The sequence below is a fragment of the Folsomia candida genome, unplaced genomic scaffold (genome assembly GCF_002217175.1).
Source record: "Folsomia candida strain VU population unplaced genomic scaffold, ASM221717v1 Fcan01_Sc006, whole genome shotgun sequence".
Taxonomy (NCBI): domain Eukaryota; kingdom Metazoa; phylum Arthropoda; class Collembola; order Entomobryomorpha; family Isotomidae; genus Folsomia; species Folsomia candida.
Genome location: NW_019091198.1, coordinates 6648094 through 6666137, shown reverse-complemented (window position 1 = coordinate 6666137; position 18044 = coordinate 6648094). Strand labels below are relative to the sequence as shown.

Here is an 18044-nt window from a genome sequence, read left to right as displayed (position 1 = left end):
ATTACTTTGAAAAACCCTGATTTGGCTTAAAATGTATTCACAAATTCTGGCACAACCGAAAACACGAACATTCAGGAAAACGAAAATTATGGTTCGAGTTATTTCGGTGTCTGAGCAATTTAAAATTACAATTTAATTGTCACTATTTTCCCGTGGATCTGGGAAAATAGTGTGCTCTAAATAGGTAAAATATTACTTCGTTCCTAAATACTACTAGTATTCTGGAGCGAAAACGATTGCGTAATATCGAATATATTTAACATGAAGGGCCCGGCACTGAAGCTCATACCAGGCCTGAAAATTTCACGGTACGGCTCTGCCGGTAGGTGAATATATAGGTAGTTCACTAACTGGTAGTATGCACTTTACTATGATGTACTATGATGAAATTTTAGATTAAAAGTAAAAATTAAGAGCTTGGTCTACTTAAAAGATTTATCCCTTACTGAATCCTTAAGTTAGTAGAAATGTATGACTAAAAAAATAATTCAGACAAAAGCAGAACGTTACGTTGTCTGGTTTAGTTCAAGACGGGATTAGGGATGTAAATGAAGGAAGGCTGAAATGAGACCCTAGATTGACTGACACTGACCTTATCCAACTTGCTAAAACTTTGGGAAAGAAAGGATACAGTGCACACACAGGATTAAGTAACAGTCGTATGTGTACTGTAAATAGTAGTGATTCCCGATCCGAAAATGTACAATTTAACACCATCACCACTAACACGTACTGAACTGTCTCTGTCTTGAACATCTTTTAAAGAAAACAAGTTAGTTTTTTACCCGTCATTCAAGATTCATGGGTGGCTCGGGACAGCCACTTTGCAGCTCTATTAAGCATTAATTTTCCGACAGAACGAAGCTCAGATTTAACTTTTACGCTAAAAAATACTCACTACAAACCATTATACTCGATCCTCCTTTGGCTCACAATCGGTTTTTGTTTCACTTGAAAACACTTTATGGATTCGGTTACCAAACAAAAAATAAACAGTGTCGGTCGGCCGGAGTTTGGTGCTAGCCCGAAACTGTCAGAGGAGAAAAGTAGTGCAATGTGTTGTCTCAAATTCTGAAGGGTCATCCTCTCCGCGACCTATCGTAACGTCTCTTATACGCATCGTAGGAAGATGACCTTCAGTAACTGGAGCCAATAATCTTTTAGTATTGAGCTCCTACGTATAATTTATCCACAAATTGTAAAGCTACAAGTTTTCAATACAAAATCATTAATATAGCAAAATTAATTGTTATTAGGACCTCATCCTCACCCATTAATCCCTCATTCATTGTAATGTCGTTAAACTTGGACACCTCAATTTAACCTATTCCGCTTTAATGAGCCGTCCATCAGGATAGTGATCTATGAGAGTAATTGTGGGCCAGGACAGCTTCCTTGGTTCCATTTGTACTCTTATTTGAGGAGAGAAAGAGGAGCACATGTAACATCTTCTTACATACATAACTGCATAACCCAAACTCAGAAATGCAGCCTGTCTCACATTTTCTTCGTATTCATTTAAGAAAGATGCAAAGAAGTTCGGTACATGAGACTGTTTCGGATGCTGGCATGTATTTAGCATGGGGGATCCTTATTGTGGTACTCAGCGTCTCAGAGCAGCCAAAGTGCACTCGAACAAGTCTTTTATCTCGAACCATTTAGCTAATGACAGCACCGGAGGAGCGGCGGTGGTGGTGACGGCCGATGGTTGTGGAGGAGGAATGCCGAGATAAAAGTGGCGAACCATGTTCCTTGGATGATGGACACAACAGCTGCGGGTGGGAACGGGAAGCATTAAATCTGTGTGTAGAGTAGTTTTCGGTGAGATCGGGCACCCCAACGCCAACATCCACCAACGAACCACGCCATCATCCTCACAGGTGGATTAGAGAAAAGGGGGCCGTAACTCAAACGACAAGTAGCTTTGTCACCACTACTCCTCGTCCTCACGTCGCCGAACGAACCACATCACGGAATAAATCCACAGCCGCTCTTTCAAAATCGGAGGACGCTGAAATAATATGCAATCAACCGTAAGATGCAGATATACTCCGACGCAGGATAACGTGCTACCCACTCGTAAGCAACGCTGCCCAAAATCTTGTACTCCGCCTGCATGGTTTCCGGTGATGCCACAAACGCGTATGATACGAGTCGATTCATGCATGTAGAAAATATGGATGATAATGATCAATGAGGCTACAAGGAAAAGATCACTTTCATGACTAAATTTATGAGGCGCAATCAATGGACATTTTGTATCCTTCGTTCTTCAAATGTGTGTAATAGATAGTCGTTGATTTGTGTTAAAATGCTGGTGATGAGACAAGTAGAAATTATTACAGGAGGAAATCATTAAATGAAATTGCATATAACGCTGAATTACGGCAACATTACAACACGAGACGTTGACATTAAATTGGGACATAAAATGTGAATTAATTTTGAAAGATCGTTTCAATTGTCTTAATTCGAATCGTCCGACACTTTTCGGGCATCAGCCCAACAATCTCTGCTCCTTTGCTGATACGATACACACCAAAATATGTATCATGCTGCTTTTACCAATAAAGTCAACACCATCAAACATCACTAACCGAGAGAGTGGTTAGTTAGTCAATGATAAAAAGATAAAATGCTTCTCGTAGTTCGGAAGGAGGATGAGGAAATCGCATTTGTTGATACATGGACCTCCTTCGGGAAGCACAACTACAGAGGGGCAAACAGATCCCGGTTGTTTTCCTTTACACAAAGTTTACTCGTCCAGTCTGACATATTTAATAAATTTTTACTTGGAGGAATGAAAATATCATGTATTCTCCCTCCCTTGTGTCAAACGGTTGTTCACCAGAAGTCTGACGATGTTTATTGACATTTATTGCATGCAAAGTAGAAAATGCAACAATTAGCACACCTGAATCATTGTATAATTATAATAAATATTTTTTCGCTTGTATATCTCTTCTGCTGCCTAATACTGCTTACTCTGAGTGACTAAATATGTACTTGTGTATTTCATAAATTCTTATGTGTAAACCAAACAAAGAACAAAACTCTGCTGGATAAATTGCTCTTGAAGTAAACCAAATTACAAATCGTGAACATGGGCAAAAATTCTACCGACTGGAAATGAGGGAAGCGTAACCTCTGTTCCGTAGAAGAAATGGAGAATTAGGAATGATGAAGTGATGCCATTCTTGAGACCGTAAATTATCCGATACTTAGAGCTAAATTAGGGGTGTGATTTCTGCAATGGTCGATTGCCAAGAATTCCTTACTTTTTTCAAGGGAACTTCACACTCGTTTTTTTACACCATCCGCATCAACTACACACGTACTCACATTCACCGGAGGAGTAGATATTTAGAATGTACATATACTTTCTTCGATTGCTTGCTAATTGTGCTCCGTGGTAGATGGGAATCATCGTATTGTAAGAATATCTATGTGAGATAGCACCATTATTTTTAAACACGTAGTTACACACACGAGTTGATTTGCTAATGTCATCACTTTCGTTGTGTGACTAATCTATCTCAGAGTTTTAAATGCCATGAACCCTATTAACTTAACAACCAGTACTGGATACACACATTTACATATACATAATTTAATCTGGATCTAACTTAAACTAGATGAAATACATTTGAAACTGATAAAGTATCCTGATTTTAACCCTTCTGGGTTGACCATCGATCGATGGGATGTGCTAACATTAACTATTATTTTAAGTAGAATTGCACTGTTTTTCTACTAAAGACCGCTCACTCATTACTTGCTGCATATCTAAACTGTAGCAATTTAGTTTACACCGAACGCACGACAATGACAAGTGAGGTACAAATTAGTAAATGCCACGGGAAATGTGGCGGATGAAACTTGGTCGTTTGTCACTCAGCAAGTTGGAAGCTGTGACTTAATGCGATTCTCACTCTCGGAAACTAATCTGCCAGAAGATTAATAAATCAGTTTTATTCGCTCAGCGTTGACAGAGAAAAATGCTCGTCTTCTCACCAACCACAAACGAATTTGTTTCACTTTCTATAACTTGGACCCATATCTGCACACGAGTTCCCATGTCGAAGCAAAAATATACGCAAATTATTGTACAAGATAAATCGTAGAGTAATATTATTTTGTAAAATATTCTGAGTTGTGTGTACACAGTGCTAAAAACTATTATGTAACTTCTAAAAAGTTAGTAAATACGTACTTATGATTTTGATGAAGAAGGTTCACAACCAAAATTTCATGGATTAGCGGATTGCTTTGTATTACATTTTTATCATCATTTTTGCATGCAGTTACAAGTTCTACATAATATTTTATTTATACACACCTGCAACCGAGTTTTCAATTAAGTCAACAAGAAAATGCATAACAATTCATTGTCATAAAATACAAGTTTCTCAAAAGTATTTTTTATGATTTTTAAAATTTCGTGCACACATTGAATTAAAATTACACAAGGTTTCAACTCGGTTCGAAACCTAATTATAAGACTTTTTGCATGTTACTTCAAGTCGTTCAGAGTTGGTTTTTCTCTCCAGGAAAATAAATGAAAAGTCAACAAGACATTTTTAGTCTCATTTTACAAATAACAAAGTCATTGTCGTGGGTGATGTAGTGGGTGTTTTTTACATTCCCATCTTGCAGAACAATTACCGATTATTACCCATTAGGGACCAGTCATAAATTTGGCCATGTCGCTTATCCTTCTACTTAATGCAGCGTGTCATGCTCTCCACACACACAGCACAGGAGGTCCATTCGTTCCCCGTAAATTAGGCGAAAGTGCTCCTCCACGTTTTCGAACCTTCATCGTGACAGGACGCCGAAGTAGTAATTGTCAAAGACATTATTCTTCTAATTGAGATCTGACAAGAAATGCATACCGACTCGATGGACTCGTTCGGAACGACTTCTTGCAAAATGGAACTTTTGAAATCATCCAAGAATCGAAAATCTAGCTACTACGCTTCCTGTTTACTATATGCATACATTAATTCATTAGCGTTAGTGACGATGGCTCATGAAATTATTCACGCCATTATTAGTTTATTAGTCATATAGAGTAATTATCACGCATGGAATTGTACTGATGACGATGAGTCACTGACTCTCTTTCATCGCGTCAAGTGTTGTACTTTTCATGCCATGTTTTTTACGCAGGTATGCCAGTCATTATTATCAAATTACACGAATTATGATATTTGATGCCTAATAGTCAAGCAAAAAAAGGGTGAGAAGAGTGTGATGCTAACGACCGAGTGTAATAATTCTAAGGCATCGATTTACTTGCGTATGTATGAGAAAGTCGTGTGAGAAAGTCGCATAATTTTGTGTTTTGCAGGCACTTGTTGCACACTTTCTCCGAGTTTGGCGAGAAGTGGCCAAAACGAGGCGTTGGACAAATGCAGAGGCCCAAGAAGGAAGGAGAAAATAATAAAAGGATCGCGGGAACCACCACTAAAACTTGGTAGCCAAGAAGAAAAGTGGCAAATCATCACTTCCTGTCAACTGCTGAGTTGTCGATCCTCTGGATGAGAACAGGTGAGTTAATTTGGTTTTTGATACTTAATTTGATCATTTTCAGTCGAATGTATTCGAACCATGTCGTATTCAGTATTCTACCAGCCAGGTTAAGATGACCTCGTTTTTTTCTGTGGTTTCTTATTTCATTCTTCATTATATTAAATACAAATAGCTGAGAGGAATATATTAATATGTAAAAATTGAAGGTTTCATATTGTGATATATTTGTGTAATTTCGTAATTAATTTATTGACCTCGATGTCCTCGATCTGGAAAGAAAAGGTCATCTTTTCCAGCACACACAGTGATGACTGGTCTGTATCATTTACGTATTTAGATAGGGAAAGATAAGCACGTTTAATATTTTTATGACGTGAGTGTGAGCATGTAGTAGGTTTATAAAGTCTGACGGAGTTGAGCTTCTGCTTGATAACATTCATTTAACACCGGCTTCATTTTTTGCATATTTGTTATTATTAATACCTTTGCCTTGGAAACCTCACTCGCCAATAATTTATTATTATTATTGCCCCCCTGTCGGCTGATCGGACTGGAGATTGTGGTTTGTGGGATCCTTTCGTCCGCAGTGGTGTACATATCATATTTATTATTATCGAAATCCGGTGATCAGATCGTCGTCATCAGGTATAAATTTTGGAATGCCTTCTTATCTTAACCATAATAATAGTTGGCAGGTCACATACTTTGAGGTCTCCAGTTCCTTGAATTTTAAAGCGTCAACTTGGCCCAATTCTTATTCTGCTGAATGTTGAGATTAAATTACAGAGACAGGTGTTATTGCCAAATTGCCAAGACTAATAAGGTTTCACACTAGTTTGTTGTTGGCTCTGAATGAATAAAAAATCTGAAATTCGATTCTTTGCTGATTTAAATATCAATATGTTTTATTAGTCGAACTAAAAGTCTGTCTGGTAGTTAAAGGAAGGTTTGACACCGTTGTTTTTCAAAAAAAGTGATGTAAATTTGCTTCTAATAATACGGATGGAGGAGTTAATAGAGTAGAACATGTAAATTAAATCGATTATCGACCTTGAGATCTGAATACAATCGTTCGGTGTTGATATAGTATAAAAACGATGATGATCTGCAATTTGGGGGAATAGACCTGCAATATATATAACTTAACTAAAGTTAAATTTTCATTAATTACTGATTCATGGGCATGAATTGGCAAGTGTGGCACACTCCAAATCTCCAATACTATGTATGCTATAAAATGCAAATAATGTGTAGGTATCACTACTTGAAATTGTAATTTGTTATGGTTCATTGTCTGCTGTGGCAGAAGTGGTTGGGAAGCTTTCGCACAGATTTGCAGAGAAAAAGCCATCATCACACTAAACGGCATATGAAATTCATGAAAGTTTCTTATTAGACTCATCGTCAGCCGTTGAATCCCGTTATTTGGTCCACTTTTTAATCTATCTCTTCAATTTTGTCTTGAGATTGTTTGTATTGCGCAGAAGGAATTCACGTTTGACACCTCACGTCTCGGCAACATACTGTAAGCTTTACAATATAAATTGGTATTTCCTCCAGGGCTTTAGTTATGCACATAAATTTAGGCAAATTTGTATTCTTTTGAAACATAACCGGCTTATTGAATTTTATAGATAGCTACTGTGTGTAAATTTTACTTTTTATATATATATTTTAGTTCATCAATTTTAACAATTAATTTGATTGAAATTAACTGAGTTGTTGAATAATAATCATATATCACAAAAAAGCTCAATTTCGACTGATCTCAAATTATTAAAAAGCCATGTTGTGTTATTTTTTTGTTCTAGTTACAAAGATGGGTGAACCGAAAAAGGACAGCAAGTCCAGCATGAAGCGACCCATGGTCGTGACTGTGATATCTTTGTTAATTGATCTCATCGGATTTACTATCATCCTTCCACTTTTCCCGTCCATTTTGCAATATTACAAGGAACACGACGAGAGTGGGACATACGCACAATTTGCCCAACTCTCTCAAAAACTTGGAACTTTGATAGGTGCTCCAGCAAATCAGTCTGAAACTGTCTTGATGGGTGGAATTTTGGGTTCCCTGTTTTCATTATTACAATTCGTGTCAGCCCCGATATTGGGTGCTTTTTCCGACATCTACGGAAGAAAGAAGGCTCTCCTCATTTGTCTGGTACTTAATAAAAACTACAATTACAATCTAACTTAAACATTCAATTAAATGCAGCAATCATGCAATAACACACTCTTTGTTTGAATAGGTTGGAATTATGGCTTCTCATCTCTTGTGGCTGGTGGCAGCATCATTTCCAATATTCATCTTGTCGCGAATTGTTGGAGGGTTGAGTCGAGCCAATGTTTCAATCTCTACTACTATTGTGTCGGATGATTGCCCTGCAGAGATGAGACCTAAGGGTATGGCATTGATTGGAATTGCTTTCTCCGTCGGATTTGTTGTTGGTAAGTTGTTGTTTATTCTATTAATTTATAGTAGAATTGTTATCTAAATTTTGCACACTGGTTCTTGTACTATTCAGGTCCATCCATTGGTGCTTATTTTGCTCGATCGGGAAACTACTCCATTCCAGCTATTGCATGCTTTTGTCTGACAGCCTTATCTTTTATAATTGTTTCGTTGTACTTGGATGAAACCTTGCACCCGGTACCAGAACTGTTTTTATTTACCGTCTTTATTTGTATTCACTTAAATCGCACCTAAAACTATTAAACTTAATTTCAATTTACAGAAATATGCTAAAGAATCCAAAGGATTTGACCTGTCCAAAGTTTCATCATACATCTGGCCTCCTTACCTCTTTAGTTTCAAATCCGTTTCTGTTGGAGAACAACTTCGACCTATCGGTTATGCATATTTTCTCTACATCTTTATCTACAGTGGTTTGGAATTTACATTGACGTTTCTCACTCAATCCAAATTCCAGTATGACTTGAAAAGAATATTTAAAAAACTTTGTAAGACTTTATAAGATTTTGTAATGTATAAAAGTTTATTCGTAGGTTTACTTCAATGGAGCAAGGGAAAATGTTCACCATCCTTGGAATAACTATGGCCATTCTACAAGGCAGTGTCACCCGAAGATTAAAGACAGATATGGAAGCATCTGCTGCGATGATGGGAGTTATTTTCATGATGCCAGCGTTTTTCGTTCTTGGATTTTGCAATGACCTCACTACACTAGCGTTTGGATTATTCTGCTATTCAATTGGTATATTTTATGTTAACACTATTAATCTGCGTCGATACATTGATTGGTGGTGCAGTTGTTTGTACGTGACAAATTTTTTTGTTAACAGGATCTGCAATTTGCGGTCCAACTCTTACTTCAATTGCTACATCACGAGTTCCCAAAATGAACGAGCGCGGAACGGCTCTTGGTATTTTTCGATCCTTGGGAGCCCTGGCAAGAGGTGTCGGTCCCATTGTGGCGTCATCTCTATTTTGGTGCTTTGGACCTACCGTGGCATATTCAATCGGTGCAGTCGCCATGCTAGTTCCGCTGTTTGTGTTGCACAAAGCCGTAAATGGACGATCTGATGCAGCCACTAGTAGCAAAACAAAAATTCAATAATGCAATCTCTACGTCAAACTAAACAAACGTTGTTAAATATGTCATGTTGATTGTTCAAGGCGTCGTACTCGTAGGTATATCCTCAGCCACACAATTTGATGTGTTACTTTTTGTTTGTTCTTAAATATCTGTTTAGTTTAGTACTTATACACATACGTCATACTTACGGCACATTATCTTACTTTTTCGTATTCATTAATTCATTGGTGCTGAAATTCAAATTCCTTCCAATATTGTTAATACTCGCAATGCTAGCCTTAATTATATTGTCACATTCCATAATTCTTGAAAGTCAGTATTTTAGCATAGGATTATGCATTTATAGTTCAATAACAACGATACGTGATTAATACCAAAATGAAATATATTAAATGTCCGAATTACTTAAGACAACAAATTTTTGTATTCAATTTTACAACAAAAAATATATAAAGGGTTACAAATGTTTTAAACTGTTATAATAATTGAAATTGTCATTAATTCATTGTAAATTCATTTAAATGTTGGTTTAAAATAAGGAGCTGCATTAGTTGCTTACTGGTGCATTGAATTTACACAAAGTTCAAGTGTCTGCAGATGATTCTGAATCGTCATTATCGTCGTCGTCGTCGCCGTCGTCGTTATCGTCTTCATAAAGATCTTCTACGGCCCCATATGGTTCCTGTGTGGTTGTCGTTATTGGAGTAGTGGTCATCTCCACTTCATCACTAACCTCCTTTTTTCTAACTAAGGGTGCTTCGCAAATGTAGTGTAATTGACGAATACAATTTTCGTTTGACCATCGATATCTGAAATAATTCCCATGAAAATTAGACCTAAAGTATGGAGTGGATTGTGATGAGCTTCGTTAATTGAATACCTGCTCTGTGGGTTCATGTAGAGACACATCCACTGTTCCGTTTGAAGATCGAGAACGCTTGTGGTCGCAAATCCTCGCAAGTATTCAATGTCATTCCCTTGAGCTGCCCAAATCCATTTTCGATCAGATCCCCCCACCCAAAATCCACCAATCCAACGGCCTAGTTGTGCTGAAAATTAAAGTAATTATGCAATTTATCTAAATTGATAATTTGTGTCGAGTAGAAAAGTTAGCCTTACCAAATTCTGGTTGTTCCAAGTAATTTCTTAACGTGGAGTCTTCATGCTGCGTTCCTACAAGATATATGTAGGTCATTCATACATATAAGTAATACGAGAAGCCGACATTTGCAATAAAATATTTTTTTATTACCTAAAACTGCAAGCTGGGCATCTCGATCTGATATGATAATTTTGCATGAAATATGTATGATTATATAATAGAATTTTTTTAAATACTGCCACGAATTACATACTTACCTCGACATCTGAAATGTGCTTCTTGCCAGGATACTATTTCTGTGCTGAAATAGTAACAGCTATTTCCGAGCCTAATGAAATCTTTAGCGACACAATTGTACTGCTCTGTGATGTCAAAAGTTTTAACAATTATTGTAAAACAGATAAGTAAGTAAATACATAACAAAATCATGTTTTTACTAAATGAAAAATGCATACCCCCAACCACGCCGGAATTCCAAATCGTAACGATTATAACAAGAATCTTGTAAAAACTTTCGGACGACATCGTCGCTAATTTGATTTATTAGTTTTGCTATATTCCAGGCAGAAAATTATGTATGTATCTATTTTGCTTTATCGACGCTGATCAGTGAGTCTCGGACTGGGCTATTCTGGGATGCATCTCGTCTTTCCAATTTTATACAGAGAGACTTTCTCAAATTTTCTATCACTTTAATATCCATCCCTCCCAATGCTTGGACCATTTGGCTTAACTAAAATACTTGATGGAATGACGATTTACGAGTACGTGACATTTACAAAGTGGAGGGAACATTTTTCCTGATCTTCGTCTTTCTTCTCATCATCAGTGATCTTGTCTGGTGGCTTACATGTGTTTTGCTTTATCAATTTCCATCCATGGTCAAAAAGCAAATGTCAACAACTTATTCATATAAACGATGAGTTAGATACATGTACAGATAAGTATTTTAATACTAATATTTTCTATTTACTTTGAGTCATTCTATATATATTCTTACGATGCAAAGACTTTTTTGTCCCATGCATTTTTATTCTCAATCGACTTGTTCATAAGTCACAGACCTCTCTCTCTCTCTCTCTCTGACGATGAAGATAAACCAACATTCATTAATCAATCATAACTGGCTGCATACTGCTGGAACATGGGAATAAGGCATTGACGTCTCGAGTTTATGTGACTCAATCCAATCTAATATCCCAAGAAAGAAAGAATGGAAAGATGAACAAATTTGTAGGAAGAAAAAAGATTGCGTAATGTAATGTAATGTGAGGGCATTGTAATTCAAGTGGTTATTCCGGGTCATACAGGATGAAATATTACTCGCTTCGTCCTCTTAAACTTGTATTAAAGCTGAGGGAAGTGAAGACGTTATCTAACCGGATCCTCTGATTTTAGTCATTAATACATATATGTACATATAGCAGCGTATTGAGCATTATGTTATATTTCAATTATAATAAGAGTTTTATTTGTTTATTCAATGCAAAATTCAAATACAATTCCTCTTGTAATTCTCTTATTAAATAATTGTTCAAAATGACTACCATTTGATATTGCAGGGCATTTCATGCTCGATAAAATATTTACAAGTTTTCTTTTTCATTCAAGAGAATTACAAGAACCTATACAGTTTTAATTTTGACTTTTAATTTGGCTTGAATCTCAAAAATACAGACTCCATTCTTCTTAATAAGGCAAAGGAAATTCAAGACGGGCAAATTTTGCTTATTGAGTTTTGTAGGGTGCAGGCGGACGTGAGTACGGGTTACTAAGACCTGCAGGTCCGGGTGGTGGAGGGGGGAACGCACCCGGGTATTGTTGCGGCTGTGGAGGAAGATAAGGCGATTGCTGTGGCGGCGGTGGTGGTTGTTGTTGTTGTGGTGGAGCACCAGCCCCTCCTTGTTGTTGTGGGTATCCTTGCTGTTGTTGTGGTGGAGCACCAGCCCCACCTTGTTGTTGTGGGTATCCTTGTAGTTGCTGTTGTTGAGGTGGGTACTGACCTTGTTGTTGCGCAGGTTGCCCGACTTGTGGGCCTCCAACCATGGAAGTGGGGACAGTTGGTCGAGCTTGAGCAGAAAATGGAATTGGAGCTTCACCGTAGGGGCCCTGGCCTGACATTGTTGGATATTGTGGGGGGATATTGTAATTGTAGTTGGATCCGCTGGGTGTGGAAACGGTTGGATATCCTCCAATTGGAGGCGGTATATTTCCTTGAGGAGTGGTTACACTCCGGACCTGTTGTTGCTGATTTACAGGCTGCTGAATTCCAGGATGCTGATGCACCACCTGTGCATATACAGGTTGAGGTTGTGTTGGCTGTGTTGAAAAATTCATGCGAGGTTGTTGCTGCATATTTTGATTTTGAGCCATACTCTGTTGCTGCTGTTGTTGTGGTGGCTGAGGATGACCTTGTTGTGATGGATGACCTGCTTGTTGTTGTTGTTGCTGCTGCTGTTGCTGTGTGGGAAGCACGGGTGGGTGATGGGCAAGCAATTCAGTAACTAAATTGGACGGTTGACCTTGTGGTTGTTGGCGCAAAGAAGGCTGATTTGAAGATCGTGAAAAAGAGTAATTGAATGGTGAGCGTCCCCTGTCGTGCTCCTCCTGATGAAGATCTTGAGGAGCGCCATCCTGCCCTTGTTGCTGAAAGAAATGTAATTTTTCAAATTAAATCCAGAAATGACTTTTCCTAATAAATCCACAGTAAGTATACCTAGTGATAACTCTACCATTGTATCTGAGACGAATTAAATATTTAAATACTAAAATTGTCACAATGTCCAGTTTATTAATTCGTCTGTACTTTCCAAAACAAAATCAAAAGCCATAAATTCGGCAATTGTGACGGATATAAAGAATGCAAAAATATACACCCAGAACATTATAAGCTATATATTTTTAAACGAGGTTATAACGATTAGATCGGATTAAATCGCTTCTATCAAAAAACTTTTCCAACAAGCAGCGAGCTAACAAAAACTGCAGTTCTTCCAACCAAATTACTTAATTGGACCGGAGGACTACACAGACTGCTGATAATACCGATGATGATGGAACTTGAACGTGAGTAATGAATGAAAAATTCACCCCACGTGAATAGTCAGGTATTATCCGTGTTATATGTAAATGAGGTGATTGAATGCAATTACCGAGCTAAGTCGAGTCGAACGAGACACCTCGTTCTAATCTTATCTAACTCAAACAAACACTATGCTGCTACACTGCCCTACAAAAAGACAGGAATCAATTTCAGCGAATTTTAGACATAGCCCAAAGTTCACATACATACAATTTTATAATTATACTCCAGAAAAAATAAGGCAATGATGTAACTACAATAAGTATGATTCCAGGATGAAAGTTAAGGTTCCGTATAACATAGTTAAACCACCACTGCTGGGTCCATCCCAAATTAATCTATATGATTGGATTTAAAGCTTAGCACTACTTGAAGGCGGATAATGAACACTAAATAGGATCCATAATACTATTGATTGAATGTATATTCAAACTATATGCCCCTTGTAAATTTTGATCAAGTCTGTTGTACAATGAGGTGACGTGTTTGGTTCAACGTCAGCACTGGTCACAGTCACCTTATTTGCGAATCCAATCCAAAGTAAAACAAATAACAATTGTGGGGGTGGAGTACCTTTTGAATGGGATCAAATTCTAATTCAGTTCCCAATTTATCCATTTTGGGGATGATCCCTTTTTTCTCCTTTTTAGCATCGACAATCGCGTTCTTGTCCGCAGCTGCAGGATCCACTAAAATCTGTCATTCAAAATCATAATCTCATGTTTAATGTTAATTTAATATAAACTATGAATTTTTAGTCAATTCAGCAAATTTACCTTTTTGTCGTCCTCAGCACCCAACAAATCCAGCAAGGAATTAACTTTGTCCCGAAGCTCGCGAAGTTCAGACCGGACAATACCAATTGGAAGGTTTTTGAAGAGTTTGCCATTCAAATCTTCATCTTTCTTGAAATAAACCCGAAGTTTCAAAATACGACTACATTGGATGGCAAAGGCCAAGTCGGACGAGTCGTTTATTGTGATCATGTCTCCATCTAAGAAACATCATAGTTTGTATGGGATTAAAAATACATCTCAACATGTCAATTAAGAATCAGCGACATGCTAATTCAATTGTCACCAGCTAACCATCATCTTTGTATTTAACTGTGATATCATCATCGGGTTTCAGCTGACCACGAAACATCCTTTGCAGCATCAGCAACAATTCATCATAAGTAATATCCTCATTGTGAATTGGAACACGCCGGATGTCATCTCGTAATTGAACCTGTCATAATTTGAAAACCATAATGTGTAATCCAATTTGCTAATCTTCAGTACCCACGTTTTAGAAAAGTATGTTTAACATTAAACTTTCACCACCTCACCTTCACAATCACAAGAGTTCCTCCACTTGTCCCATTTGAATTCATGGCATTGCTTGCCGACGTTCCCGAGTCTTTGGTGAAGGCATCGACCGATTTCTTCCTCCCTTCGGTCGCAGTGTTGTCATTGTTGTTGGTATTCTCAGTCGAGTTCATTTTCCCTTTTTAATTTCCTTCAATACTCACAATTCCGCAATATTATGACCTGCAAAACTCCTTCGACAAATACAATCAAATAAAATTAACAATAAAAATTCAATTCAATTCTGGATTCAAAAATTTTGACTCACCCAAAAAACTAAAATTTATGTTGACGCAGATGTGTAAAGGTTAACTTGGTGATACTCGCATTAAAATAACGTTTCCCCTCCGAAGAGTTAATTAAGCTGCGTCGTTATTTGTGACCAGCCGAGAGTGGAAAGAACGACGAACTGGCAAGAAAATCTGATTGTGGACGTGTCTCTGTCAGCCAGCTCAACGCTTTTGCATGAATCGCTGTTTATTACCCAGCGAAAAGTAGGTGCCAGTAAAAAAAAAGTCTCAGTTTACCACTCCCGGCTTCCCAGTCGACTATTTCATGTGACAAAAACACTTCGTTTTTCATGCTTATCATTACTTTGCTTATCATTAATTTCGGACGAGCTTTAGGCATAGCTATCATATTTTATCGTACAATAGTTAAAAGTGGACACAGGACAACATGAAAATCGGAGAAATTCGGAATATGGTTTAAGCGTCAATATTTAAAGTTGTCTGGAATCAGAAATAGCTGCACAGTATAATCTTTTCGAGGAATAAAATAGCGACCCTTAAAATCTCTGAAATATAAAAAATACGACAGGCCGAAATAAAAGTAGACTGAGTTTAATCTTGATAGTAGTAAAAGATCCGTCGATTCTTCAGCTTGACTAATAGTACATATATTATTGGGATACTTTATGTTTTTTCAAGTATGTAAATAATCGCTTTGTTGATAACTAGGACTGCTGAAGCTCTTCTTCCTGGTTTGATACCACACAACACTCATGTTGAAGATTAATATAATAATTTCTATAATAATTGAAATTGAATAACTTTAATGATCTCTGCTTCTCTGTAGATTTGGAAAACTTGTGGCAAACACTTGAAAATATAACGACCACGAGAAAAGATTTTAATTATGATAATATTAGTATTTGCAAGAAAGCAATAGGGTAACGCTGCCTGTTTCATGCTTGCTGCTTTGATAGCTGATTTGTTCAACGGCGATAGCGTCCCAAAAATGCCTATTGAAAAGGAGTGACATATGAAATCACACGCTAACAAAATTAATAATATGAAATATGCCAACGTAAAAACATACCGAACAATTTGGGCAAGTGTGATGAATGTCCATGCATTCGTCAAAGCAGCAGGGGAGCCTTAAAACAAAGTATAAATGGTAGACGGGTTTTATAATTTTGAGCACATATATTCAAATCTAAACTTACAAACAACACCCCCAAAAGCAGCCAAGAAGAGCTATAATTGCTCCACTAATGTACCTAATCATGGATACAAAATACATAAATATTTAAGAGACTATAAACTATAATTAAATTATATAAACCACAATAATGTTCAGATTGGACAGAATACTTACGCAATCATTCCAGGCGTGGTTTGCGTTGAAGTCAAGATCTCACAGTGGCAATGGGGACAGACCTAAGCGACCGAATTAAATTAAACTTGTATTATTGTATTTTAATTCTTTAACCTATACTAATTTTGTTTCAATACCATGTGAGTACTTCGTGGTCCAATTGGAATAATCGTGGTAACAATAGTAGGTCCAGGAACGACTGCACATTTCAAAAAACAATTAGTCAATCTCAAAAATCAAAAATTAGTTAAATTGACCAACGACAAATCAGTAAACAACTGCACATATATCCAATTCATGCAAATTCTTATAATTTGAAATTCTACCACTCCACTCGGACACTTATACATTTAACATTTCAATATTTCAAAAGTACGGACCAGCCAAAGTAAACTAAAATCAAGAGGAACAACAACGAGGACAACAGAATATCTGGACAGTTATTGTTTACGACTTGTCGAGGAAGGGGTGGTCGTCGTCGTACTCGGTTGGGCTGCGGTGAGTGGGGAGGAGGGCAACACCCCATGAACGGCCTCGTTGTACGAGGGTGGAGCTGCCTGTGGGGCCTTCATCTTATCACTTTCTCTCCTTCAAAAATCTCCTACGGAATTACAAAGACAAAAATACAAACAAATCCCAAATCGTATATACTTTCCAATTTTTTCTAAGCAATAACGTTTAAACTTACAAAAATTGACGAAATCTCAGAGTTTCTGAATTTTAAAATTGAAAATTATTTTATTTAGTTTCACAACAGCCGACGAAAGTTCGTGCAAGGATGGATAGAAGAGATCACAACTATTATTATGTTGTTGCGATGAGAGTGTGAGCACACTCTCCTCCTCCTTTTGCTACTTCACGTGCAATTCACATACACGAAAGGCCAACGTGTTATAGCATGAAATGAGGGAATACAATACAACACTTTAGTTATTATTGTCAGTACTTGTGACGACGGCGAATTTACGTCATCGTCACCCTGAGAAGGATGAGTCATGCAGTGCTTATCAAAGGAGGAGTCGTCGTTATCTTTACTTAACATGACCATGCACGGAGGAGAAGTAACAAGGTTTAGGCATGACATGTTGCACGATGGGAAAAATGAGATAATAAAATAACTAATCTTATTATTATTTATCATTACATACCAATGTTTGAAGTACATAAGTAATGAAATTATTTACGATATTAATACATAGAAAGCTACATAATCATACTTTACGATATGACTAGAGAGAAACATAATATTCCTTAATTAGATTCGCTGAGTAGGCGAAAGAACAAGGACGATAATTTTCAATTCATGATTTTCTAAATAACTTTTCGTGGGAGATTGAGGACACGGAGGAACTTTAATAATTTGTCACGGTTCCCTTCATTCACAGAGAAATGTGGAAATGGTCTGACGTAGAAAAGACGCATTTACACACTAAAAGTTATTAAGATTTCATAAGCGAACTGTCAAAAGTTTAAATAAAAGTTAACAAAACGGTATCAAAGCTTGTCAAAACATTCTCTGGAGATGTTTCCTCCTTTCACAACCACCATCCTCGCAGGCGAACATATAACCTCCTTCCTCGTACTCAAAAATCCATTCCTGGAATTGTGCGCATCAAATTTCACCTGAACTGGATTCCTACTTGGCTTTTTTCTCCGCAGGTGTATGTACGTACAAGCCCGAAATTTGTTATGTCTAACGAAAAAGTTTGTAAAATGATATTCCTATATAAATACTCCTCTCCTTATCCTTTACTTCTCTCGTTGTTCATGATTCTGTACAAATCGCACAAATCTTACCCTACTTCCCACGTTCATTA

The 18044-nt window shown here is 37.2% G+C and overlaps 4 protein-coding genes across 8 annotated transcripts; 1 reads left to right on the top strand and 3 right to left on the bottom strand.

Annotated features, from left to right (window-relative positions):
• Positions 1–5400: 5400 nt before the first annotated feature.
• LOC110851560 (major facilitator superfamily domain-containing protein 10) lies at positions 5401–9568 on the top strand. 3 transcript variants are annotated; one of them, XM_035853272.1, is made up of 8 exons: positions 5976–6180; positions 7020–7060; positions 7347–7699; positions 7788–7986; positions 8064–8188; positions 8274–8467; positions 8545–8753; positions 8842–9568. In XM_035853272.1, the coding sequence occupies exons 3-8, from the start codon at positions 7355–7357 to the stop codon at positions 9114–9116; spliced, it is 1347 nt and encodes a 448-aa protein (XP_035709165.1). In that variant the 5' UTR covers positions 5976–6180; positions 7020–7060; positions 7347–7354; the 3' UTR covers positions 9117–9568. The 3 variants fall into 3 exon arrangements, with proteins under 3 accessions (XP_021955092.1, XP_035709165.1, XP_021955094.1); XM_022099400.2 differs by lacking the exons at positions 5976–6180; positions 7020–7060 and adding an exon at positions 5401–5553; XM_022099402.2 differs by lacking the exon at positions 7020–7060 and having other exon boundaries at positions 6007–6180.
• On the bottom strand, positions 9497–11501 carry LOC110851561 (C-type lectin domain family 10 member A). Its single transcript, XM_022099404.2, has 6 exons — positions 10653–11501; positions 10455–10559; positions 10348–10374; positions 10215–10268; positions 9976–10144; positions 9497–9904 (listed from the first exon to the last, which is right to left on the bottom strand). Exons 1-6 carry the CDS (start codon positions 10720–10722, stop codon positions 9679–9681), a joined length of 651 nt encoding a protein of 216 aa, XP_021955096.1. The 5' UTR covers positions 10723–11501; the 3' UTR covers positions 9497–9678.
• A 150-nt stretch (positions 11502–11651) lies between these two features.
• Positions 11652–15306, bottom strand: LOC110851558 (protein TFG). Of its 2 annotated transcripts, none has more exons than XM_035853271.1 (6): positions 14897–15306; positions 14610–14822; positions 14368–14509; positions 14056–14273; positions 13853–13975; positions 11652–12843 (listed from the first exon to the last, which is right to left on the bottom strand). In XM_035853271.1, exons 2-6 carry the CDS (start codon positions 14760–14762, stop codon positions 11926–11928), a joined length of 1554 nt encoding a protein of 517 aa, XP_035709164.1. In that variant the 5' UTR covers positions 14763–14822; positions 14897–15306; the 3' UTR covers positions 11652–11925. The 2 variants fall into 2 exon arrangements, with proteins under 2 accessions (XP_035709164.1, XP_021955089.1); XM_022099397.2 differs by having other exon boundaries at positions 14610–14819.
• A 148-nt stretch (positions 15307–15454) lies between these two features.
• Positions 15455–17113, bottom strand: LOC110851559 (LITAF domain-containing protein). 2 transcript variants are annotated; one of them, XM_035853273.1, is made up of 7 exons: positions 16916–17113; positions 16679–16828; positions 16365–16426; positions 16228–16289; positions 16076–16129; positions 15949–16006; positions 15455–15871 (listed from the first exon to the last, which is right to left on the bottom strand). In XM_035853273.1, the coding sequence occupies exons 2-7, from the start codon at positions 16797–16799 to the stop codon at positions 15845–15847; spliced, it is 384 nt and encodes a 127-aa protein (XP_035709166.1). In that variant the 5' UTR covers positions 16800–16828; positions 16916–17113; the 3' UTR covers positions 15455–15844. The 2 variants fall into 2 exon arrangements, with proteins under 2 accessions (XP_035709166.1, XP_021955091.1); XM_022099399.2 differs by having other exon boundaries at positions 16712–16828; positions 16916–17088.
• Positions 17114–18044: the final 931 nt, after the last annotated feature.

Coding starts and splice junctions, on each gene's coding strand:
- LOC110851560 (XM_022099400.2), top strand. Junction 7,987..8,063: donor CTCCGTCGGATTTGTTGTTG/GTAAGTTGTTGT, acceptor TGTACTATTCAG/GTCCATCCATTGGTGCTTAT. Junction 8,189..8,273: donor TGGATGAAACCTTGCACCCG/GTACCAGAACTG, acceptor TTCAATTTACAG/AAATATGCTAAAGAATCCAA.
- LOC110851561 (XM_022099404.2), bottom strand. CDS start 10,722: ATGTCGTCCGAAAGTTTTTACAAGATTCTTGTTATAATCGTTACGATT. Junction 10,560..10,652: donor GAATTCCGGCGTGGTTGGGG/GTATGCATTTTT, acceptor TTGACATCACAG/AGCAGTACAATTGTGTCGCT. Junction 10,145..10,214: donor CTTGGAACAACCAGAATTTG/GTAAGGCTAACT, acceptor TTTAATTTTCAG/CACAACTAGGCCGTTGGATT.
- LOC110851558 (XM_035853271.1), bottom strand. CDS start 14,762: ATGAACTCGACTGAGAATACCAACAACAATGACAACACTGCGACCGAA. Junction 14,510..14,609: donor GAACTCTTGTGATTGTGAAG/GTGAGGTGGTGA, acceptor AAATTATGACAG/GTTCAATTACGAGATGACAT. Junction 14,274..14,367: donor AGTTAAATACAAAGATGATG/GTTAGCTGGTGA, acceptor GATGTTTCTTAG/ATGGAGACATGATCACAATA.
- LOC110851559 (XM_035853273.1), bottom strand. CDS start 16,799: ATGAAGGCCCCACAGGCAGCTCCACCCTCGTACAACGAGGCCGTTCAT. Junction 16,130..16,227: donor ACCACGCCTGGAATGATTGC/GTAAGTATTCTG, acceptor ATCCATGATTAG/GTACATTAGTGGAGCAATTA. Junction 16,007..16,075: donor TGCTTTTGGGGGTGTTGTTT/GTAAGTTTAGAT, acceptor CTTTGTTTTAAG/GCTCCCCTGCTGCTTTGACG.